This window comes from Elephas maximus, chromosome 7 (assembly GCF_024166365.1).
Source record: "Elephas maximus indicus isolate mEleMax1 chromosome 7, mEleMax1 primary haplotype, whole genome shotgun sequence".
In the NCBI taxonomy this organism is placed as follows: domain Eukaryota; kingdom Metazoa; phylum Chordata; class Mammalia; order Proboscidea; family Elephantidae; genus Elephas; species Elephas maximus.
Window position 1 is genome coordinate 125,957,743 of NC_064825.1, and position 24,845 is coordinate 125,982,587.

Below are 24,845 nucleotides of genomic sequence, written 5' to 3' on the forward strand. Positions count from 1 at the left end.
CTTTGCGTACTAATCTGTAGTGCACAGTTTCATCTGGGGTTCATGTCGAACGCAGGTGAAATTGCGCCCTAGATTGGTAATGAAGCACAGCGAAGCCCGCGAGTACCCTGTTTATTGAGTTAATCCGTCCTGCTCGAGTTAGCGCGGGAGCAGCGAACAGCCCAACGGCCTCGAGGCTGCTCCAGCCCAGGACTCGGAGAGAAATGGGGAAGAAGGGTCGCGCCAAGGGCTTCCGAGGAACTGGAGACCGGACCCCGGAGTGGGATTTCTCTCTCACGGACACCTAGCAGGATCCAGCCATTTGACCAAGTTTTAGCCCATCCCCTTACCAGCAGGGACCTTGAGCCTGGTTTTTCTCACCCATAAAATGTGTTAATAACCACGAAATTGAACACCGGAATCTAATGAGAACACATGAATGAATGACAGCAGGGACCATGACTTAATTCATGCTTTTTTTCCCTCCAACTCCTGGCCCAGTACCATGCCTGGCACACAGCAGGAACTCAAATATTTGTGAAGTAAATTTCCCTTCTAAGCATCCCTCTCCTGGAAGAGTTACCAAGTCAAATGAGGCTGCGTGTATGCCGGGCTTTAGCAAACACTTCACAAATGTCCCCAACCACTATGCACTGTGCTAGGCCCACGTCATATGTCAACTGGGCAGACAACGAAGGTGCAAGCAAGACCACTTGCTTAAGAGAGGCCACAGCCAAAACCAAACTCACCGCTGTGACTCGATTCTGACTCATACTAACCCTACAGGACAGAACTGCCCCATTGGGTTTCCAAGGCTGTCATCTTCACAGAGGCAGACCGCCACATCTTTCTCCTGTGCAACAGCTGGTGGGTTCGAACTGCCGATCTTTCAGTTAGCAGCTGAGTGCTTAACCACTGTGCCGCCAGGGCCCCTTGAAAAGAGGCCAAGGGGCAAGGAATTATTAAAATGCCAGGGTGAAAAAAGCCAGGGGCTCCCCTAGGCCCCAAGGTACTAGGACAGATCCTGAGTAGGATGACTGGAGTCTCTATAGCTCGAGTTTCCTTTGGGATGTCTGAAAGACGGACTCCAGTGATCTCAGAATGGTGTGGTTGTGGGTTCTGGTCAGGAAGGTCAAAGCAGCCTATCAACCTCCCTGGAGGATGGGTATACTGGCAGTTTTCTCCTCTGTTCTTTGACTGGCTTCAATTTGGCGAGGGCTTGGAGAAAACACAGAGCCTCAGCTGGAGCAGGGCATATAGCACTTCATTATTTGGTACTGACAGCAGGCAGAGCTCCTGCCTCAACCAGCTCAGAGAAGAACTGAGGTCAACTGGTTGGAGGATGCAGATGGAATCAGTCCACACACTGTTCGAGATGGTCTCAGAGTTGGCCACCAATCACCCACTCTGGGATCCAGCTCCTCCTTTTGAAAGAAGTTTCATGCTAATGAGGTGCTGTTGCATTTGGTTCTCTGCTCCCTGGAGGCGGCTGTGTGTACAGAGCTCAGAGGCTGCCACAGTCGGCCTTGGGGCCCCTTGGAGCCATCAGCGCAACCCTTTCAGTTTTGGTACTGGGCAGTGGTCTCACCCACTTGCTGCCTAGGCCCTTCGACGCTCCCACCCAGAAATGACAACATGGCTATTGAGGCTGACAGTCTTGCTGTAATTGGGAGAAAATGGGCTGCAGTGCATTTGGCAGATTGAGAGTCACGAGCAGCCATGTTGGGGTTTGTGCAGGCAGCCGAGGGGCTCAGGACCCCCAGCCTCACATGGTGAAGAAAGGAAGAAGAAAGAGGTCAAGTTCTAACCCAGATGGGAAAGTTGGTCCCTGGGACAGTTTCTCTTCCTCTCCTCACTCTCAGGAAGGTGGGGGGAAGGGCATCATTTCCCCTTGCTGCCAAAGTTTCCTTTAGGAGAGGCTGGGGAGGATTTAGAAAAACTCATAGTAGAGACAGCCTCTCCCACTGGCCCCCAGCTGGCCTTTGCTCCCTTCCAGTCACTTCACAGCAGAGTCCAAATCCAGAACCGTGTGTGTTTTGTGGGTTGAGGATGGTGAGGATGGACAGGGTAGCCAGAGGCAAGATGGGGGGGGGGGGGGACGTTGTCAAGGGGCAGTGGCCATTCTTAGCAGTTCCAGGGAAACAGGGCCTTTCTCCCAAGCACCCTGCACAGGCTCAGTGGCAGCACTGGCCACCTGCCTTCCCGGGAGGGCTCCAAACCCCCATGGAGTGCCTTAAGAGTAGAGAGGGCTCAGGCAAGGAAGACCACAAAGATGATGAAGAAGACAATGAGGATGAGGAAGATTTTGACCATGAGCCACCGATTGGAGGTGACTGACTGGAAGTACTTGAGGATCTCTGAGTGGGCGGCCTCAACATCCAGCTGGGCTCCTAGCACGTTCTCGTCGATCCTGGGGACAGGCCGGGAGGAAAGGAAACAGGACACTGGATTAAAAAGAATGCTGTTGAGGTGTATTTATTGACATGGAAAGATGGTCACAATATGTGGGGACAAAAAGGGTTTATATACAATATGATACCTTTTTTTGTATCTATTACGGGGCATAAAAAAGGCTCGGGAGGGCTACATAACCAAGTCTTAGCTCTGGTTTGAAAACCGGCTCTGTACTTATTAGCTTATGACCCTAAGCCAGTCACTTAACCTCATGTCTCATTTTCCTCATCTGCAAAATGAGGGTATCCCACACCCTACCTCTCAGGCTGTTGTCAGTCTAAAATAAATCAACAAATATAAAGTGCCTAATCCATAGTAAAGGTGCCCCAGTGATGCAACGGTTAAGTGCTCAGCTACTAATGAAAAGGTTGGTGGTCAGAACCCACCCAGCAGCTCCACAGGAGAAAAAACTAGCAATCTCCTCTGGTAAAGATCATAGCTCAGAAAACCCTATGGGACAGTCCTGCTCTGTCGTGTGGGGTTGCTATGAATCACAATCAACAACCCATGGGTAAGATCCCTCAAAATGTTAGCTGTAATTTTTGGCTCATCAGTACTTACTCATTTCTGTCTAATAAATATATGCTCATTTATAATAGGGAAAAAAGTTCACAGACCATCAGAGTCAGGAAATCCTGGTTCTGAGTGAGAGAAGAAGAGAAATTTAATGTGGACAGGAAGTCAGGGGATGAGAAAAGGCCTACTGGGAGAACATGTCTCTGAGAATGGAAGTACGAGGTAAGAACTGTAAGGTGTTAATTACGTCAGTGCCAGCAGTTTCAGTTGAAGGGCTTAGGAACAATTTTATAGCAGGCTGAAGCAGAAAAGGGGGATAAGGAAACAGAAAATGTAGACAAGCATATGCAAAAGAAACTGAAACTTGAAAGGATGAAAATTTTCCAATAGACATAGACATCCTTCGGTTTAGAGAATTAGGTGTTCTTACATATAGAGAAGTTCTTAGAGGAAGGGCAATCTCTTGAGAAAGTCCCGAGGAAAATAAAGGATTTCCCAGTCAATCTGCATATGCAATCCTAAAAACCAAATAGAAATCCTTATCTTTGCAAAAGTAGTCCCTGTGAGCGGACACACTTGTGGGCTACAAGTACAAAGAATGTGGTGGAGCCTGGCACTCCTGCTGGGAAGTGAGAGGAGAGGGTGGCCCAGTGGCTGCCAGTTCCCAGTCCTGAGAAGGTGGTCATGAAGACTGTGAGCTAACCTCAGTGTCTCAAACACAGGAGGAGCCTGGATCGTATGTGATTTCCAAATAATGTTGGAGAGGCTAACTAAAGTGTCAGGCTTCCTAGCTTTTGGGTATAATTACATTTCTCAGTGTGGATGCGTTTGTTTTCTTATAACCAAATAAGGTTCATACGGGCAACTACGAATGGCTTTGCTTAACAAAAATGGAAAAGGTTAATAAATGCAACCTGGCATATGAAAGATTTTCTACCAGAGTTCATGAATGAAAACTGATAGACAGGAGTTCGGATGGTGAAAAAATCAGGAATCAGTGGGATATTCAGAGATAGTAGCAGGGGAATTAGAAAAAAAATGAATGGGACAGAAAATATTGCTTGGGAAGGAGAGAGGTGAGCTAAGGAAAACAGAAAGGGGCAAAGTATGCAACGGTAGGAGGATAAACAAATGTTCTATGAAGAGAAAGACACACTGTAGAGGGAAAGAATCAAGCCGTAAGAAGTTGGAGTCTTGGGATCAAATTGACAACAGCAACTCAAAAGATTAGATAGGAACCGTAGGGCACATGAGCTTATGTTAATGAGGGGGGAACAACTCAGAAAAGGAAGGTGACAATGGCTGCACAACTCGAAGAATGTCATCAATGTCACTGAACTGTAACATGCAGAAACTGCTGAACGGGTGTGTACTTTGCTGTGTATGTTCCCAACAACAAAATAAAATTTAGGAGGAAAAAAAAAAACTCCTGTGACAACAAGAGCAGATAAGAATGTTGACACATGACAAAAAACGTAGTCAATGTCACTGAATAACTTATTATTTAAATGGGAACCTAATTTGTTGTGTAAACTCTCACTGAAAACACATTATTAAAAAAAAAAAAACCGTGACTGAAACAGAAAAAAAAAATTGATTGCTTATAGACATGGTGGACATTGCGAAGGCGATGTGCAAACGAGTCACTCTTGGGAAGTAAAGGATAAGGAGTGTACAGGGGTGTGGTTATATTATTCATGGGAGGAAACCAAGGCGCGTGACAGCCATCTGGCTATCTCCCGCCCAATATGTGGACATTTTTGCATGGCTGGCTCTGGCCTGATACCTTTTCCAGAGTGTCCTCAGGTAGGAGGACACAGAGGATGAATGTTAATCTCAGCCAAGAATGGGCAGCCAACTTCCTCTAGGTATTAAAAGCAAATGCAGCAGCAGCTAGAGTTTGGCTGAGCAGAAATGACAGATAATGACACTGATATGAGAGCATGGGAAACCAGAGGACTATAATGTGAGTATGAGAAGTTGAGGAGAAAGAAGAAAAAGGTTGAGCCCAAAAAGGCAATGAGCCCAAGAACTAACTGTAAAGGTCACCTGCCCATGATTAGAAGACCTGGGATTTTAGTTTTCTGAGTTTCTGTTTCCCCCAAATTTTATGATTGGGAGTAAATGGACTCATGTTAAAAATACACAGAAGCTGCTCTGAAGTGGCTCCATATGGCCAGAATGAAGAAATTTCATTGTCATAAAGAATGATGGCAAATGGATTATAATACATTGAATTAAAAAAGCCATGACTTCATAGTGATATATAGAGAAAATACCAGCTAATAAATGTAAAAGGAAATGACAGAATTAGAAAATCACCATTTTGCAATGCACAATCTAACAAGTGATTCCGACAAGGATCACCATGAGCCTGCAGAGCTGGACGTTCACATGGACTCAAAGCATCGCTCCACAGATGACTTAGTCACAGAAAGAGGGAAAATGGGCCTTTCTGACGGAGAAATCTGATGGTTACCACCTTAAAGTGCCCAAACGTGGCATCACCAATAAAGGGATAGTCACACATTAAGTGCCTACAGATGTGATCACCTAGGTTACACAGCCCAAAATAACCTAATCATGAAGACACAATGGACCCATGTACGATGCAGGACTTTCTCTAACTCTACTGTACCGGCCTCTTCAAAAACAAGTCAATGTCATAAAAAGTAAGACAACACCAAAGGTAGACTAAAGAGAAGTAACAACCAAATACAACGCGTGAATCCTGCTGGGTTCTAAATTGAATTTAAAAAAGCTAAAAACATTTTTTAGAACAAAGACATTTGAATATGATCTGAGTACCAGAGAAAAAAACTCATTGTCGTTAGTCGACTCCGACTCATAGCAACCCTACAGGACAGAGCAGAACTGCCCCATAGGGTTCCAAGGAGCGGCTGGTGGATTCGAACTGCTGACCTTTTGGTTAGCAGCCGAGCTCTTTAACTACTGTACCAGCGGGGTTCCTACATACTGTCAGAGAATTGCTCATTTTTTAGGTATGTGTTATGGGCTGAACTGTGTGCCCCAAAAAGATACGTTCATCAAGTCTCAACCTCTGGTACTTGTTGATGTGACCTTGTTGGGAGACAGTCTTGGAGGATGTTATGAGTTAAAATAAGGTCATATCGGAGTAGGGAGGGCCTTAATCTGACATGACTGATTGTCCTTATAAAAAGAGTAGAGACACAGGGAGAGAGCCACAGAGGAAAGATGGCCAAGAGGCACAAAGACTGCAGTGATGCATCTATAAGCTAAGGAACATGAAGAATTGCCAGGAACCAGCAGAAACTAGGAAAAGGGAAGGAGTGATCTTCTCCAAGAGTCTTCAGAGAGAGCATGGCCCTGCCGACGCCCTCGATTTCGGACTTCTGGCCTCCAGAACTGTGAGGCAATAATTTTTTGTCATTTTAAGCCACCCAGTTTGTGGTACGTAGACTAATACAACAATGGTATCGTGGCTGTTAAGGAGAATGCCTTATGCTCAGCAGGGGCATGCTGAGGTAGTCAGGGAGACAACGTTGTAGCGTTTGCATCTTCAAATGATTCAGGAAAAGACAGAGAAAGCAAACATGGTGAAGTGTTAACAGTTGCTGAGTCTAGGCGACTGCAATGTGGGTGTCCATTGTCCTATCCTCCCAACTTTTCTGTTTGAATATTTTCATTTAAAAATTGGAGGGGAAAATTCTCCTAAGACCAGAGTTAACGGTCTGACTGAGACTAGAACGACCCCGGTGGTCATGGCCCCCAGACCTTCTGTTGGCCCAAGAAAGGAAACATTCCCGAAGCCAACTCTTCAGACATGGATTGGACTGGACGATGGGTTGGAGAGGGATGCTGGCGAGGAGTGAGTTTCCTGGATCAGGTGGACACTTGAGACTATGTTGGCATCTCCTGCCTGGAGGGGAGTTGAGAGGGTGGAGGGGGTTAGAACGTGGTGAAATGGACACAAAAAGAGAGAGTGGAGGGAGAAAGCGGGCTGTCTCATTAGGGGGAGAGTAATTGGGAGTGCGTAGCAACGTGTATATGAGTTTTTGTGTGACAGACTGACTTGATTTGTAAACTTGCACGTAAAGCATAATTATAAAAAAAAAATTGGAGAGGAAAAAGAAATGACAAACATTAAATCAACAGTTTTCATACATTCGAATAAAGTAAGAATCACCTGTTGCACTTCTCAAAAATTCAAGTTCCCAGGTCTCACATCCAGAGATTCTAGAGTGAGGCCCAAGAATCTACATACTGAAGAACTCCAGGTTGAATCAGTGGCTTCCAAAGAGGTTGCTCAAACCCAGATCCAAGAAGCATACGTAAGAAAGTCTATCTTAAAATTTTCATCCTTTCGAGAAGGAAAAGTATCCCTATTTGCAGATGATGTGATCTTATACACAGAAAACCCTGAAGAATCCTCAAGAAAACTTCTGCAACTTCTAATAGAAGAGTTCAGCAGAGTATCAGGATACAAGATAAACATACGAAAGTCAGCTGGATTCCTCTACACCAACAAAAAGAACATCGAAGAGGAAATCACCATTCATAGTAGCCCCCAGGAAGATAAAATACTTAGGAATAAATCTTACCAGAGATGTAAAAGACCTATACATACAAAACTACAAGATACTACTGCAAGAAACCAAGAGACCTACATAAGTGGAAAAACATACCTTGCTCAGGGATAGAAAGACTTAACATTGTAAAAATGTCTATTCTACCAAAAGCGATCTATAGATACAATGTAATTCTGATCCAAACTCCAAGGACATTTTTTTATGAGATGGAGAAACAAATCACCAACTTCACATGGAAGGGAAAGAAGCCCTGGATAAGTAAAGCATCACTGAAAAAGAAGAACAAAGTGGGAGGCCTCACTCTACCTGATTTTAGAACCTATTGTACTGCCACAGTAGTCAAAACTGCCTGATACTGGTACAACAACAGATACATAGACCAACGGAAGAGAAATGAGAATCCAGACATAGATCCATCCACATATAAGCAGCTGATATTTGACAAAGATCCAAAGTTAGTTAAACAGGGAAAAGACAGTCTTTTTAACAAATGGTGCTGCCATAACTATATATCCATCTGCAAAAAAATGAAACAAGACCCATACCTCATACCATGCACAAAAACGAACTCAAAATGGATCAAAGATCTAAATATAAAATCTAGAACGATAAAGATCATGGAAGAAAAAAATAAGGACAATGCTAGGAGCCTAATACATGGTATAAACAGTATACAAAACATTACCAACAATGCAGAAGAGAAACCAGATAACTGGAAGCTCCTAAAAATCAAACAGCTATGCTCATCCAAAGACTTCACCAAAAGAGTAAAAAGATTACGTACAGACCGGAAAAAAGATTTTAGCTATGACATTTCCAATCAGTGTCTGATCTCTAAAATCTGCATGATAGTGCAAAAAATAACAAAAAGACAAATAACTTAATTAAAAAATGCGCAAAGTATACGAACAGGCACTTCACCAAAGAAGACATTCAGGTAGCTAACAAATACAGGAGGAAATGCTCATGATCATTAGCCGTTAGAGAAATGCAGATCAAAACTACAATGAGATTCCATCTCACTCCAACAAGGCTGGCATTAATCCAAAAAACACAAAATAATAAATGTTGGGGAGGCTGTGGAGAGATTGGAACACTTCTACATTGCTGGTGGGAATGTAAAATGGTACAACCACCTTGGAAATTGATTTGGCGCTTCCTTAAAAAGCTAGAAATGGAACTACCATATGATCTAGCAATCCCACTCCTTGGAATATATCCTAGAAAAATAAGAGCCTTTACTCGAACAGATATATGCACACCCATGTTCACTGCAACACTGTTTACAACACCAAAAAAGATGGAAGCAACCAAGGTGCCCATCAACGGATGAATGGATAAATAAATTATGGTATATTCACACAATGGAATACTACACATTGATAAAAAACAGTGAGGAATCTGTGAAACATTTCATAACATGGAAGAACCTGGAAGGCATTATGCTGAGTGAAATTAGTCAGTTGCAAAAGGACAAAAATTGTGTTAAGACCACTATTATAAGAACACAAGAAATAGTTTAAAAAGAGAAGAAAATATTCTTTGATAGTTACAAGAGTGGCGGGGGAGGGAAGGAGGGCGAGGCATATTCACTAATTAGATAGTAGACAAGAACTACTTTAGGTGAAGGGAAAGACAACAAACAATACAGGAGAGGCCAGCACAACTGGACTAAACCAAAAGCAAAGAAGCTTCCTAAATAAAACGAATGCTTCGAAGGCCAGTGTAGCAGGGGCAGGTGTCTAGGGACCATGGTTTCAGGGGATATCTAGGTCAACCGGCATAATAAAATCTATTAAGAAAACATTCTGCATCCCACTTTGGTGAGTGGCGTCTGGGGTCTTAAACGCTAGCAAGTGGCGATCTAAGATGCATCAATTGGTCTCAACCCACCTGGAGCAAAGGAGAATGATGAACGCCAAAGACACGAGGTAATCATGAGCCCAAGAGACAGAAAGGGCCACATAAACCAGAGACTACATCAGCCCAAGACCAAAAGAACTAGATGGTGCCCAGCTATAACTGACGACTACCCTGACAGGGAACACAACAGAGAATCCCTGATGGAGCAGGAGAGCAGTGGGATGTGGACCTCAAATTCTTGTAAAAAGACCAGACTTAATGGTCTGACTGAGACTAGAAGAATCCCAGAGATCATGGTCCCCAGACCTTCTGTTAGCCCATGACTGGAACGATTCCCAAAGCCAACTCTTCAGACAGGGATTGGACTGGACTATAAGACAGAAAATCATATTGGTGAGGAGTGAGCTTCTTGGCTTAAGCAGACATACAGGCTACATGGGCAGCTCCTGTCTGGAAAGGAGATTAAAGGCAGAGGGGGACAGAAGCTGGCTGAATGGACATGGGAATACAGCATGCAGAGAAGGAGTGTCCTGTCTCATTAAGGGGAGAGCAACTAGGAGTATATAGCAGAACTGGAAAGTGACGTCTGTTCTTACTGTCTCTGATTCCTCTTCACTCGTTCTCTCTTAAATCCCACTCCACTTAGGCTTTTGCTTCTAGCCCTCCATTGAACCACCGTCAAAGTCACCAACAACATCTACATTTCTGAATCCAATGACTAGTTTTCATTCCTGGAGATTCTGCTTCTGGTAATGGCTGGGCAGCTCCTATTAGACCAACCTCCCATAAATTACAACTATAAACCCCACATGAAATATAAAAAACGACTTCAGTTTAGCAAATTTAGCTGCTTGCCAAAACAAAAATATCAATATTCTTTGGAGAAACATAACAGAATTTAGAATCCCTCTAATGCATCACAGCTATTGCTAGATATTAAAAAAAAAAAAACAAACAAACCCAGGAGACCATGATCCATACTCCAGAAAAGAGGCAAAGAATAGGGACAGACCTCAATATAATCTAGATGTTGGGAATTAGCAGACAGGGGTTTTAAAGTAGCTATTAAAGAAAAATACGCTTGCAGTGATTGGAAAGGTAGTAAATCTCAGTAGAGAAACAAACTATAAAAAAGAAACAAATGGAAATTTTAAAACTGAAAAATACAGTATCTGAAATAAAAAATTCACCAGATAGGCTTAACAGCAGACTGGCAATGACACTGGAAACTTATTGAACTTGGTAGATCAATAGAAATTATCCAAATATCCAGAGGAAAAAAGATTAGGAAAAAAGAACCACCCCAGGGACCTGCAGGGCAATATCAAATGGCATTTCATAAATACATATATATGAAACTTCATGTATTCATGTGAAACATCACAAGGCATTTCATATATACATATAAAAATTATATACACATGTATTTATAAGACCCTCAGAAACCCCGGTGGGTTTTTTTTTTGGTTTGGTTTATAAGATCCTCAGCATGATGGATTGACACAGTGGCTGCAACAACGGGCCAAGCACAACAACCACTGTGAGGATGGCACAGGACTAGGCAGTGTTTCCTTCTGTTGTATATACAGTTGCTGTGAGTTGGAACTTACTTAACAGCCCCTAACAAAACATATGTATGTATATAAGGAAAACTGGGGACCCAGAAGAAGAGATGAAGAAGCAGCAGAAGACACATTTGAAAAAATAATGGTCAAAAATTTCCCAAATTTCGTGAAAGACAAAAATTTACAGTTTCAAGAAGCTCAGAGAAGCCCATGCAGGATAAATTCAAAGAAAACCACATCTAGATACGTCATAGTCAACTGTTGAAAACCAAAGCTAACAAAAAGATCTTGAAATGCTGCCAGAGAAAAACAACACACTGCATAGAACAATTAATTTCCATTAAAAACAATGGAGATCAAAAGACACAGAACTACATAAAGTGTGTAAAAAATAAAACTGTGAACCCAGAGTCCTATATGCAGAGAAAATATCCTTCAAGAAAAAAGATAACGTTGGAAAAATTTGGGAAAGATTAATGGTGATGATGAAACAATACGCTGGACAAAATGAAGGTCACTGAACTGCACATGTGAAAGCTGTAGGAACAACAAACGTTCTGCTACTGATATGCTTACCACAATTAAAAAAAGAATAAAGGTAAAATAAAGAAATTTTCAGATAAAAGAAATCTAAGAGGATTTGTCGTCAGCAGATCTGCACTATAAAAAATGCTTCAGGTTGAAGGGAAGTGGCGCCAGACGGAAACTTGGGTCTTCGGAAAGAAATGAAGAACCGGAAATGGGAGACATGTGAATAAATAGAAATGACTATTCTTTTCCTCCTAATTTCTTTAAAATACATTTAACTTTAAAACAAAAATTGTACTGCACAGGCCAAACTCCGCTCGCTTGCATACCTTGCTGTCTTTGTACCCATGTCTGACAAACCCGGTATAGCTAAGATCGAGAAACTCAATAAATTGAAATTGAAGAAGACAGAAACGCCAAGAGAAAAATTTTCTGCCTTCAAAAGAGATGATCAAACAGGAGAAATATGCAAGAGACCCGTAACGAGGCAGGTGTCGCCAATACGCACTGCTTTCTTATTTTACTACTTTTAGCTGTTTAACTTTGTAAGCTGCAAAGAGGTTGAATCCAGTGTAAATGGCTGTGCTGCCTCTTTTCACATCGAAGAATCACAAACTACTAAGGACAAAGGCCACACCTGCCGCTCGCTCGTTCCCACTGGCCTGTCTTGCTGGCAGAGAAGAAAAAGAACTTGCATGCTGGTAAAGGAAGAAGCTGGCTGGGACGACAGCAAATACACAGACCAAAGGCAAAGCCGCAGACTATGAAACACATTTTAAGAGTGTTTATTTTTTGATTGTTCAAATGATTTTAATTACTGAAACGCACAATTTTGAAATATTCAAATAAAAAGTTTTAAAACCTGAAAAAATTATACTATTGTATTGTTGGATTCATAAAGTATGTAGGTGAAACAAACACAACATTATAAAGGACGGAGGAGAGGACTGAAGGTTCTCCCGTTGTATATGAAGTGGCACTATTTTAACTTTAAGGAGACTGTGGAAGTTAAGGATGCATATTTAATGAACTCAACATAATCTACTTAGATTTTCAGCTCCCATCTGGTTTGACGTATCAGCAAAATGTGTAACAGCTGATCAATCTTTTCTTGACTTATTTTCTTCTCTGGGCTCCTAGGCAGGGCTTCCAACTGGTTCAGCCTAGTTCAGTTATGGCCAATGAAACAAAAGCCCAACAGTGAAGGAACCCAAATTTTTTAGAAATGTGGGTGAAGTGGAAAGATAAGCAGAATGGAGAAAATTACAGGTCAAAGCCCTGGAATGGGAGACTCGGAAGAAGCATAGTGAGGCCTATCAGGAGCCTGATGCAGGAAACTGGATTCTGCCATGCCTGTAGACAGCAACACACATTCAAAGTGGCGTGGTAAGCCACCCTCTTTGAGTCAGGCACGACTGTTTCCAACTCTGCTGGTCAAGAGATTTGGTTGCTATGCAACACGCATGCTGCCCTTGTTTTTTTAAGACAGAGATTAAGTTTCTAGCAGGGCTTTACCCATAATTATTCTTCCATTTCACCCACATTTTAAATTTGGGTCTGTTCTGATTACACTTCATCGACCATTACTGAATCGGTTCAAACCACTTTGAAGCCCTGATCCTAGACACCATACTTGTTAATTTTTTTCCTACCTCATCACTGTGCTCCTTCTCAGTTTCCTCCCAGGACTGAGACTTCAGGCCAAAAACTACCCCACAATTCAGTGCTTATCTCCTTCTTTATACACTCACTCCCTTAGCCAGTGCTATGCATTAAATTGTGCCCCCACAAAATAAATGCTGGAAGCCTAACCTCTATACCTGTGGAGGTAACGTAATGCAATACAATTACGTTACATGTAATGTAATAATCTTCCATAATGTAATCTAATTTAATCTAATCAATCAATCAAAGTCACACCAGCATAGGATACAACGTAAACCTAATCACTTCTGAGTTTTATAAAAGCAGCATAGACATCGAGACATACGTGCACACACAGAGGAAGACATATCTGACCCCATGTGAGGATCACCTACAAGCCAAGGAACCAACAAACACCTGGGGACTACAGCAGAGAAGGAATCAATACCGCCAAAACCCTAATCTGGACTTTTAGCCTCCAAAAAATAAAATAAATTTCTGTTCTTTAAAGCCACCCACTTATGGTGCTTGTATAACAGCTCACAGTCCAATTCCATCCACATTTGCATCTCCGGCTCAGACCTGTTTCTTAAACCCCACATATCCATCTGCCTGTTGGACATCTTCTCTGAGATGTCTAACGGACAACAGACTACCTCTTGATGGACGGTGTCCAACGACAACCTTATCTGCCCCCAGACCTCCTCTACCCCAAGTAGCCATCCCTATTTCCAACGAAGGCCACAAATACTCTCAGTTGCTCACATCAAAAACCTGGGGTTATCAACTTCTCTTTTCCTCTCACACCGTATATATGGAGCCCATCAATTAATTGATGCTGCTGCCTCTACCTTCAAGATATATCCAGAATCCCACTGCTACCACCTTGGTCCCAGCCACCACCAACTCTTGTCTACATTGCTGCAAAGGTCTCTGGACTGTTCTATCCTAGCCCCCATAATCTGTGCTCAATAAAGCAACCAGAATGACCGTTTTAAAACTGAAGTCAGATCATGTCACCCTTTGGACAAAACCCCGCAATGGTTCCCCATGTCACTCAATAAAAGTCAAAGCCTCAAAATGGCCTTAAAATGCCCCACATGACCTGGTCCTTCATTTCCCAAGACCCCACCTTGTACTACTCTTTCCCTCACCTCTGCTCATCCCCAGCCATACTGGCCTCTTTGCTGTCCTTGAACTCATCAGATACATTCCTGTCTTAAGGCATTTAACACTGGTTTTTTCCTTTGCTTAGTATCCTCTTTCCCTAGATATCTACAGGGTAACTCCCTTAGCTCCCTGCAAGTCTTGGTCAGATGCCATCTTCTTACTAGGGCCTACCTTAACCATCCGTGGTGAAACAAGCTCCTTTATGTGGCCTTTCACCTTGGTTCTTTGGAAAAACAGCTTGAGAGAGTTTTTTCCCCTAAGCCCTGAGAAGTTACCTTTGCCCTAATTTTCTACCCCGGTTTGTTTAGGCCAGGTTGATTGACATTTCTTGGGTAGGCCGTAAACAGTTTGTAGTTTGATACTTTTTGTCTTGTCCTGGGCCTACAGCCCACCCTGTGATTGGTATGCACCTTGCAGGGACTGGCCAACAGACTATGCAAATGAAGTACCTGTGGCCTATGGAGAGGGGATTGGTCAGTTTGTGACCACCCCCCCCCGCCCCGCCATGCCTTGAAATTGACAAGGAGTTGTGTACATATGCAGCCAATCCCACAGAGATTTTTCAGACAGAAGAAGCAGGAAGACAGAAGCAAAAAGAAAAGAGAAAAGCAGCAGAGGGAGAGGAGGCAAGGAACCTCCTGAAAGAGCAGTAACACCAGTTAAGGGCTGTTAACTCTGAAGATAGTGACAGGCTTGGGAGGGGCATAGCAGCAGTTGGTGGTGACAGACAGCAGGTACAAGGGTAGACTGTCCTGAGGGGGCCAAGAAGAGCTGGTCCTCAGGGGGCTGAGAGGAAGCCTGCACAGCCAAGAGGAGCTGAGAGAGCTGTCCCGCACTGAAGAAGGGAGACTTTGCCTACATGCTTCCTGGTCCTGATCCCGAGTTGTAGCGTGCTGATCCTGATCCCTACTTGTACTCTGTTCCTTAATAAACTCCTTAACTGCAAGTACAAGTCTGGGAGTTCTGAGACGCTGCAGTGGACTGCCAAACCCGAACGGGGGAGGGAAGAGTGCTGAGTGGTGGGAGAGTGGCTGGTGTCAGAGATGGAGTGGTATAGCCACTTGGAGAATGTAAAAATCTGGAATTGGCTTTGTGCTGATTCTCGTATTTGTAGTTATTTGTACAGGGGCCAAGAGGAACTGAGAGGAGGCCTGCAATGAAGAAAGGAGACTTTGCCTACATGCTTCCTGGTCCTGACCTTGAGCTGTAGAGCCTGTTGATCCTCAACAGTAAGTACGGTCTGGGAGTTGTATGTGGCCACTGCAATGAATTACTGAACGCAGAACAGAAGTAGGAGTGCTGTGTGGAGCATGGCTGGTATCAGAATTGGTAAAAAGGTCGGAGAGTGTCTGACTTGCACCTCACAGGGATCTGCCTTGGGCTGATCTTGACTTGCTTTATCCCCCGTGAAGTTAGACAGGTTCTGACACTACTACCAGCACTACCCATTTACACCATTCTAGTTAAAATTACAACTTGCCCCTCCAAACCTGGTCCTCCTGGTTAGATTACCACACTCGATTTTTATTTATAGCATTTACCACTTTTTTTTTCACTACTTTTTTTTTTCATTTATCACTTTTTATATATTGTTAAATATCTAGATGATTTATTTACTCATTATGCTTATTTTTAATTATCTATTCGCCTACTAAAATGTAAGTTCCACCCGGACAGAGATCTTTGTCTCTTTCATTACTGCTGTATCCTCATGACCGTCAGAAAGCTAAGTGCTACAGAAAAGGACCAGATAAAAACGTCTCTTGCGGTAGCAGGGGCCCCAGAGGAGTGAGGCCCTCCCATTGGTGGGACAGATGCTCTCACTTACTGGTTCCAAAGTCTTACATGCCCTGGCCCCTGCCTACCACCCTCCAGTCTCGTCCTATACCTCTCTATTCCTATTCACTACTTTCCAGCCAAACTGGCCGTCATTCTTGAATACAGCAAGACTGGCCCACCTTAGGTCTTTGCTCTAGCTGTCCCTACTGCCTAGAATACTTTCTCTCTTCTTCACATGGTTGGATCCCTCTCGTCATTCAGATCTCTGCTTAAATGTCATGTCTTCTTCAGTGTGGCTTTCCCTGACACCCAATCCAATGAACCTACTTAGTCACTTTCTTAATATGCCATTCTACGAGCAACCCTTACGACTACCTAAGATTTTCTTGTTTGTCAATTCTTTTTAATGGCTGTCCCTTCCCAGTTCCATACGTACACTACAAAAACAGTGTATGAGATAGACACCTTACTGTTCCATTCACTGCTGCCAGTACATGAAATAGACACCTTACTGTTCCATTCACTGCTGTATCCCCAGTACCTACAACAGTGCCTGACATGGAGGACATGCTCAATAAAAATTTGTCAAGTGGATATAGCAGCTGAAGCTGCTTCTGGGAACCTTAAGGATGCAAAGCCACAGGTAAGAGAAGGCTTCTCTGTCTGGAGCAAGAGATAGAGTGTCTCACCTCTGAATGGTTTCCTCCTGTTCCTTAACCATGTGTGCCAATTGCTGAAAGATGCTGCCCAGCTCAACAATTGTAGACTCAATGTTCTGCATGGTGTCTGCTCGACTCTGGATATAGGAATCCTTCAGGAGAGGGAGAGAGCACAAGAGCACTGTGAGCTTCTCCAGGATAGGGCCTGGGTCTTTAGGACCCTCCCAGCTTGCCATTCTGCCCATAACACACTTCAAACACTCGCTTGTGAACCATAGAGGAGGAAAGACGAGCTGTCATCCTCCTTTTGGGAGAGATGAGCAACTCTTGCCCAGTTCAGACCCTAGGTACCTGCTCGTCAATGAGCTGCAGCTGCTGGCTAGTCCGAGAGTCTGCCATATCAATGGCCACATCCCCAGAGGCACGGGACTCCGCTCCCAAAACCACAGCACCACCCGCTGGAAGGAAGAAAGAAGACAGGGCACATCTTAGTGGTTAAAAGTAGGTTCAGAGCCCGCATGCTCTGGATTTGAGGCCCAGCTCTCCCACTTACTAGCCTTGTGACCCTGGACAAGTCATTGAACCTCTGTGAGCCTCAGTTTCCTCACCTGTAAAATGGGGATAATAACAGCTGCTTTCTCAAAGGGTGGTTATGAAAATCAAATAAGATAATATGAGTAAAGTGAGTATGCGTACCAAAGGCATTAGGTACTATTATTTTTCTAAGGAGCCCTGGTGGCACAGTAGTTAAGCACTTGGCTGCAAACTGAAAGGTTGGCGGTTCAAACTCACCAGCCGCTTTGTGGGAGAAAGATGTGGCAGTCCGCTTCTGTAAGATTTACAGCCTTCGAAAGCCTAGGGAGCAGTTCTGCTCTGTCCTATAGCATCGCTATGAGTCGGAATAGACTTCATAGCATTGGATTTAATTTTTGGTTTTGGTATTGTTGTTCTGAAACATCACTAAGTTCACTCCCAAAGGTGAGAATGTGAGAGACAAAGTATGGATCACAAATCTCAGCAATCATGTTTGACTCTGAGAGATAAAGCCTAATGAATTCTACGCTGCAGGAATTCAGCAACTTCCTTGCCCCTCCATTTACCTACCAACACCTGCCTTTAGAGGGTGCCATCACAACCAGAATAACTAACTAGGCTTTACCCTCTCAGGGCTGTCCCAATTTATTGCTTGTGACTTACCCAGGTGGTTGGGGGCAAGGGTCAGAGCTGACACAGGTGCCCGAGAGAACTGTTCCCGCCGGCTCTTCTGCTGCTTCAGATTCTAGGGTTGGGGAAGAAATGCAAAAAGGTCCTGAGGGCTGGGGAAAGCGGCCATGTTAAAGAGATCCTTCTTGCTGGCCCCATAACCCTGTTGCCCTCACTCGTCCATGGGCCCTCCTTCCCATTTCCTTCTTGGGCCCTTACCCCCAGATTCCTACCCCTCCTACATAGATTCTTCTTACCTCTGTCCTCACTTCTAAAACCGATTTGAAGTCATTGGACATGGAGGCCAATTTGGACTAGAAAAAAAGAAGAAAAGGTCAGCCAGAGAAAAGAACACCTTCCTCCCCTCTGCCTCCCTCACTCTTCCCCCCAGGTCTCACCTGCAAAGAGACCACGATGGTGTTGGAATGGGTCTGCAAGTGTCGGCCACTCTGGCTGCCCTTGGCCCTCACAAAATCCTGAAGCTGGGCAATTTGTTTGTTAAGGCTATTGATGTCCTGGGAAAAGAGACAATAAAAAAATAATAATTATCAAGCAGACTGTTCCCAGCCATCATCTTTCCACATGGACATCTCTGGCAGGGAGGGCAGGGTAGAAGTTACCAACAGGAGTTAGGGTATCTCCTTCAGACCAGAGGGCCTGTTGGGACTTCCCAACTAGAATGCTCTAGAGTTTGCTCTAACTCAGTCCCTGCAGAGAAGGGCCAGAAAGAGGAGAAATATGGCCTCAGTCACTTTCAAACGACTGACTTGTTTACTCCAACACCGTGAGGTCATGCTCATGGCCAATTTCTTACAAGGCCAATCTTGGACCCAGAGCATGCTGACCAACAAGGCACCTGGAGCCTACCCAGGAAAGGGAAAGAATATCTAGTATTTTCTATGGTTTCCCAAAGACATCAACAAAGTGCTTTTTATACACGGAATTCCTTTTAAAAATTACTATTGCAAAAGAGTAAAAGCTGTGACTTGCCCAAGGTCACCCACAATGAGTTAGTATCATGGTCAGCCTTCCTATGCCAGACCAAATGTATATTTCCCACTCCCAATCAGGTCTCAGATGTCATTTCTTCAGCCAGGCTATCCTAAACCACCTCATCTAAAGTAGTCCCTAGTCCAAGTAACTCACCTTTATTTACGTCTTCCATATGATTTATTACTATCTGAAATTATTTTTTCTGTTTACGCATATAGTATCTATCTCACCAAATCAGAAAGTTCTTTCAGGGCAAGGACCACATCTATCTTGTTCACTGCTGAATCCCCAATACCAGGTAGCCAAAAGGCACTCAATCATGTGAGGAATTGAAAAAAATAAATCCTCACAACAGCCCTATTAAGTAGGTACTACTATTATCCTCTTTTTACTGATAAAGAAACTGAGGTTCAGAGTAGTTGGCTAGCTTAACCAAGGTAAACAAGGGATCTGAACTCAGGTTTGTCTGAATCCAGTGGGCTGGTTCTTATATGCCTATGCAGTAACACCTCAAGAGTTAAGAGGACCCTCTTCTACAAGCTCAGCACCTCCTGAATGCATCTGCTCTTGGGCCTCTGCCATAATCATCTTTGTACTGGATAATCATAGCAGCCCCTCCCTAGCTTCTCTGCCCCATCCATGTTCCAGGTCACACTCTCCTCCTAAAAAGACTCCCTCTGTAGCCCATCGCATTCAGGGCGATTCCACACTCCTTAGCAAGGCCGACAATGCTCTTCATAACCAGCCTTCAACCTACTTTTCCAGCCTCACCTCCTGACATTGACTCAGTAAATACTGAGTGCCCTCTGTATGTTGTGGTCAGGGTCCATCATGTTGGTTCTGACTCACAGCAACTTTGTGTATGATGGAATAGGACACTGCCCAGTCCTGCACCCTCACAATTGTTGCCATGTTTGAACCCATTGTTACAGCCACTGTGTCAATCCATCTCATTGAGGGTCTTTCTCTTTTTTGCTCATCCTCTACCAAGCATGATGTCCTTCTCCAGAGACTGGTCCCTCTTTATAACGTGTCCAAAGTACATGAGACGAAGTCTCGCCATCCTCCCTTCTAAGGAGCATTCTGGCTTTATTTCTCCCAAGACAAATTTGTTCATTCTTCCGGCAGTCCATAGTATATTCAATATTCTTTGCCAATACCATAATTCAAAGACATCAATTCTTTACTGGTTGTATTTATTCATTATCCACCCCCTGGCATGCATATGAGATGACTAAAAATACCATGGCTTGGGTCAGGTACTCCTTAGTTCTCAAAGAACATCTTTGCTTTTTAACACTTTAAAGAGGTCTTTTGCAGCAGATTTGCCCAATGCAATAAGATGACATTTGATTTCTTGACTGCTGCTTCCATGGGCATTGATTGTGGATCCAAGATGAGATCCTTGACAACTTTAATATTCTCTCCATGTATCATGTTGTTGCTTATTGGTCCAGTTGTGAGGTCTCTTGTTTACGTCGAAATGTAATCCATATTGTAGGCTGTGATCTTTGATTTTCATCAGTCAAGTGCTTCAAGTCCTCTTCACTTTCAGCAAGCAATATTGCGTTGTCTGCATACTGCAGGTTGTTAACGAGTCTTTCTCCAATCTTGATGCCATATTCTTCATCGTATAGCCCAGCTTCTCGTATTACTTGCTCAGCATATAGACTGAATAAGTATGGTGAAAGAATACAACCCTAACATGCACCTTTCCTAATTTTAAACCACGCAGTATGCCCTTATTCTGTTTGAACAACTGCCTCTTGGTCTATACACAGGTTCCATGTGAGCACAAGTGTTCTGGAATTCCCATTCTATATGTCAGACACTGTTACATGGACACTTAGGATTGATCTTTGAAAAAGCAGGAAGGAAAATCCCTGTTCTTAGGGTACTTATGTTTTCATTTTCTTTCTTTGTTGGGTGTGGTTGAGATAGGTGGGATGGAACAAAACCAAATGATAAACAATAAGCATAATAAACAACGTCATTACAGAGAATGTTAGAACGGAAAAAGAAAATAAGAGCAGGGCAAGGGAGCCAGAGTTTGGGGCGCTGGAGTATTAAACAGCATAAGGGCAGGCATTCGTGAGCAGATAACGTCTGAGCAAAAACTGGAAGGCATGTCTTATTCCTGAACTTTCCCTTTTTAAGCCATGCCTCTGTATACACAGTTTTCTCTGTCTGGAATGTCCTTCCACTGCTGCTACACAAGACTTGAAACCAGTTCAGATTTCATCTCTGCTATAAAATCCTTCCCAGCACCCCCAACGGGTCTCACTGATCTTTTTGTAAGCTCTTTTCTGTACCACTTGACTCCTACTCACTGTAAGTATGGGTTCATGGGGCTGGATACCTCTTCTAGACAATAAGCCTGAATAAGGAATAAGGAATCTTGTCTCATGTTTTTGTCACCAGTGCCCAGCATAATCCTTTGTACCTTGTAGGTTATCCAAAAGTATCTACTGGCTCAATGGATGAGTAGGATGCTTGGGGCTGGCTCTAGAAACTTGCTCTGGGCTTCCACAGCAATGGAAAATGATGGAAGTGATCTGACCGATGGCTAGTAGCTCACCTGTTTGATGATGTATGTCAGCTCCTCGATTTCCACTGCTTTATCATCAAAGAGGGACTTGCGCTTTGCCACTGCAGGGACAAGTGAGAACCCACAACAGGTGAGGTCAGAAACAGGACTCAGAGTAAGGCTCCCCAATGTCTTTGGTTCATTGCCCCACCACAAAAGGGTCCCCCAAAACACTCACAGATTGTCAGCTTCTCCAGCTTGGCAAATGTGTTGCTGAGATCTTTCCCAATGCGCCTGCAAATGAGCATTAGTGAGAGCACTGTAAGAAAGGGCAGGAGAGTGCCTATTCCCGCATCAGCTCCAGCACAGCCAATCCCAGTCCTCACAGCCAAGCCTATCAAAGGCAAGCCCACTTCTGCTCAGACACAAGAGCGTACCACCACACCGCTTCTCTCGACTCACTTGGCCATGAGGGTGAATTCACTGCGCTGCCGGACAGCACGCAGAGCTGGCTTGTTCGTTTGGATTCCATTCTGAAAAGCAATGTCAGGAGGTGACAACTTTAGCTCTCCCTTCCTCATTTCCAGACTTTACTGCTCCTCAGATGCCCACTAAACTCCTTCTAGTGATGAGCTCCTTAATCAGATAGCCTAGATTTACCAGCAGTAGTAGTTTAAGAGCTCAGATTAAAGACAAGTAGATCTGGGTTCAAAGCTTGACTCTCACTTATTAGCTGAGAGACTTAAACCATTTTGAGTCTTTGTTTCCTCTACTCTAAAAGGAAAACAATTCACCTATCTCCTATTATTGTTACTGAAACTAAATGACAAAAAAGCTGTAAAGTATTTTAGACAAATATTGAGCATATTATAAATACTAAACTGGTAGCTGGTACTGCCATTCTATTCTCAGAATCAAAAGAGAAGTATAACTAGAAGGTTTGGAGATCATGTGGATGAGCAGCTATTAGCAAGAGCTGAACACGAAATATACTTAAAAATAGTTACCCAGATCCCACTTGGATTTAGGAATCTGGACTTAGACAAACGAATTTGCCTTTTAAAAGACACTCTAAAGCAATTCTGACAAAAATCACTGATCTAGAAAACTTCTCTCATTTTAATGACAGAAAAACTGAGGTCCAAATAGTAATTAACTTCCTCACGGTCACAAAACAAACTTCTGTTAGAACTACGTGGGAACCAGAATTCAAGGTGCATGCCTCCCAGCTAAAGCGTATTGCTAGAGCCTGTTACTTATCCAAATCAAATACAGTGCAGCCACCTCTGGCCCTGAGGGATTCCTCCCAGAACAACAGCCCTACCCTCAGGGGGTTCTTCACAGAAGTCAAGGTCCTTGCCTCCAGTTAGCTAACCTGCATCTTCTCTGCTGCTTAGTAGATCCCACAGCCCCACACATGAGCCTGCCATAAGGATCCCCCAAGAACTACTTCAGCAAACAGTGCTGCAGCCCACTTCCCCACCGACTACGGCTCACCTCTCGCCTTTCCCACTCCAGGTCCTTACCTGACGGCTCTGCAGGGACTTGCAAGCAGACAGGAACTCTTGGGTCCGGTCCCGGCAGGACATGGCGTCGGGAGGGGGAGGGACTAGGGCCACTGGGGGGGGCAGAGGGGCGATGTCGCTGCTGCCACTGCCAGCAGTTGCAGGGGACAGGACCTGTGTCTTTGAGAGACCCAGGTAGACACCCTGATCCGTGTTCTTAGATCCGTAGCGTTTCCGCGGGATCATTGAGACGCATAACCTCGGACTGTTGTGGAGGGCAGAGTGTCATTCCCCAGGCAGCCTCCATCCCCACAAGTTCCCCCCGACCAGCAAATCCTCCGGCCCTTTCTGCACCTGGCACGGACTTTCGCGCCCAAGGCCGGCCCGCAGAGGGAAGGCCCCGCTTCCTTCCCGGCTCAAGTTGTCCCCTCCTCAGACCCTTCTTCCAACTTGGCTCGGTCGGCCAGGGCGCGGGCCTGGGGCCCTGAGCGCAGCCAGGGCCAGAGCCACGTCCCGTGGCCCTGAGGCTACAGCTCGGCAGGTGCAGCTGCCCCAGGCCTTAACTGGGCCGTCCCGTACCCCTGGGCTCCTTAAACTCCTCAGGGGGAAACGGTGACGGACTTCCTGACCGGGACACACTTCGGTGGGCGGAGGGGGGAATCTCTAAGTGTTTATTTGAAACAGGAAGTCCCACCCCCCGCCCAAGTTCCGCCTCCTGGAGGATTGCAACCACTGATTAGCTAATATCGACGTCTTTCTCAACAGGAACGTTCCTGATTGGACGGTCAAGCATTCGCTCACCGCCCCCCCCCCCGGGCCGGCAAGACTTGCCGGCTCGTCCCCTGTTCCCCTCCCCCCCGTCGCCGCCCCCAGAGAGCCGCTGTCCCGGAGCTGACACGGCGACCGGACCCCCTCTTAAAGCGAATCCTACCTCCTCACTGCCGCCGGCCGCCGCTGCCTATGCCACAGTCTCCTGGGCCGTCACTGCCTCCTCCCCGAGAGCAGAAGCCGCCGAAACCCGGCCAAAGATTGGAAGCCGCCACGTCACCCACACGTAACCCCGCCCCTGGTGACGACAGCGCGGCGCCACGCTTTTCCAAGCCCGGCGACCCGGCAGACACGCCCCTGCCCGAGCGTAGGCGTGACCTCACCGTCCCATTGGCTAGGCCGATACCGTGACCCCGCCCCAGAGGAGGGAGCCCTTGAGCACCGGGGGGCTAGGCCAACCTTAGGGTAGGAGTCTTAAAGAGCCCGCAGCCCCAGTGGTGCCGTCGCCCGGTGCTCCGAAAGTGGCAGTGGAGAGTAAGCGCTCGCGCAAGTCCGCGTTAGAAATTTTATTCTCTGGAGGCTGGGGCGAACTGAGAGCAGGTCTGGGGTCACCCCTTTTCTGACTCCTCCTGGATCCTCTCCGGGGCGTTCTCCGCCTTCTGACTCCCCGGCTTTTGACTCTGGCCTGAATGCTTCTTGTTCGACCGTGAGGAGCCCCGACGGCTGAACAGGGATAGCCGCCGCCACAGCACAGTGATCAGAAGGCTTTCGCTCGACTTGCGATTCCGGCGGCTCGGGGCGTCCGTGGCATCAGTCCCTTCGGTGCCTAGGGGGTCCACGAGGCCGCTGAGCTTTGCTTTACCATCCCCTGTCCAACCTCCCTGGCCATACCGCTGGGGCAGCCTCCTCTCCCGCGCCCGTGCCTGTCCCCCTCTTCTGCATCTCTGCTCCCACCTTCCACGGAGTCGGCCTCCCTGGTGGCCTCATCGGAGTCCTTGTCTTGGCAGCAGCCCATGGCCCCCCGCGGCCCGCACTCCGTGCCAGCCCCGCCAGCCCACCCGCCCGCCCCGCGGGCCCTTCGCCGGCTTTTGTGACGTCAGAAATCGTGCCGCCCCAGCTCT

At 45.3% G+C, this 24,845-nt stretch overlaps 2 protein-coding genes across 3 annotated transcripts; both read right to left on the reverse strand.

Moving 5' to 3' along the window:
• Positions 1-1,621: 1,621 nt before the first annotated feature.
• Positions 1,622-24,012, reverse strand: STX5 (syntaxin 5). Of its 2 annotated transcripts, none has more exons than XM_049892273.1 (11): positions 23,888-24,012; positions 22,978-23,221; positions 21,914-21,984; positions 21,690-21,745; positions 21,503-21,573; positions 18,330-18,446; positions 18,189-18,245; positions 17,926-18,007; positions 17,080-17,186; positions 16,759-16,880; positions 1,622-2,389 (listed from the first exon to the last, which is right to left on the reverse strand). In XM_049892273.1, the coding sequence occupies exons 2-11, from the start codon at positions 23,200-23,202 to the stop codon at positions 2,230-2,232; spliced, it is 1,068 nt and encodes a 355-aa protein (XP_049748230.1). In that variant the 5' UTR covers positions 23,203-23,221; positions 23,888-24,012; the 3' UTR covers positions 1,622-2,229. The 2 variants fall into 2 exon arrangements, with proteins under 2 accessions (XP_049748230.1, XP_049748231.1); XM_049892274.1 differs by lacking the exon at positions 23,888-24,012 and adding an exon at positions 23,311-23,666.
• On the reverse strand, positions 23,892-24,739 carry TEX54 (testis expressed 54). Its single transcript, XM_049891850.1, is given in 3 exon segments — positions 23,892-24,081; positions 24,337-24,590; positions 24,593-24,739. Coding segments are annotated over 3 exon segments (591 nt in total).
• Positions 24,740-24,845: the final 106 nt, after the last annotated feature.

Bases quoted from the DNA above. Each gene is read 5' to 3' on its own strand.
- STX5 (XM_049892273.1), bottom strand. From the start codon at position 23,202: ATGATCCCGCGGAAACGCTACGGATCTAAGAACACGGATCAGGGTGTC. The intron at 16,881-17,079 runs GTACCTAGGGTC...CCTCTCCTGAAG, and splicing joins TGCAGCTCATTGACGAGCAG to GATTCCTATATCCAGAGTCG. The intron at 2,390-16,758 runs GTGAGACACTCT...GCCTGTCCCCAG, and splicing joins CAGGAGGAAACCATTCAGAG to GATCGACGAGAACGTGCTAG.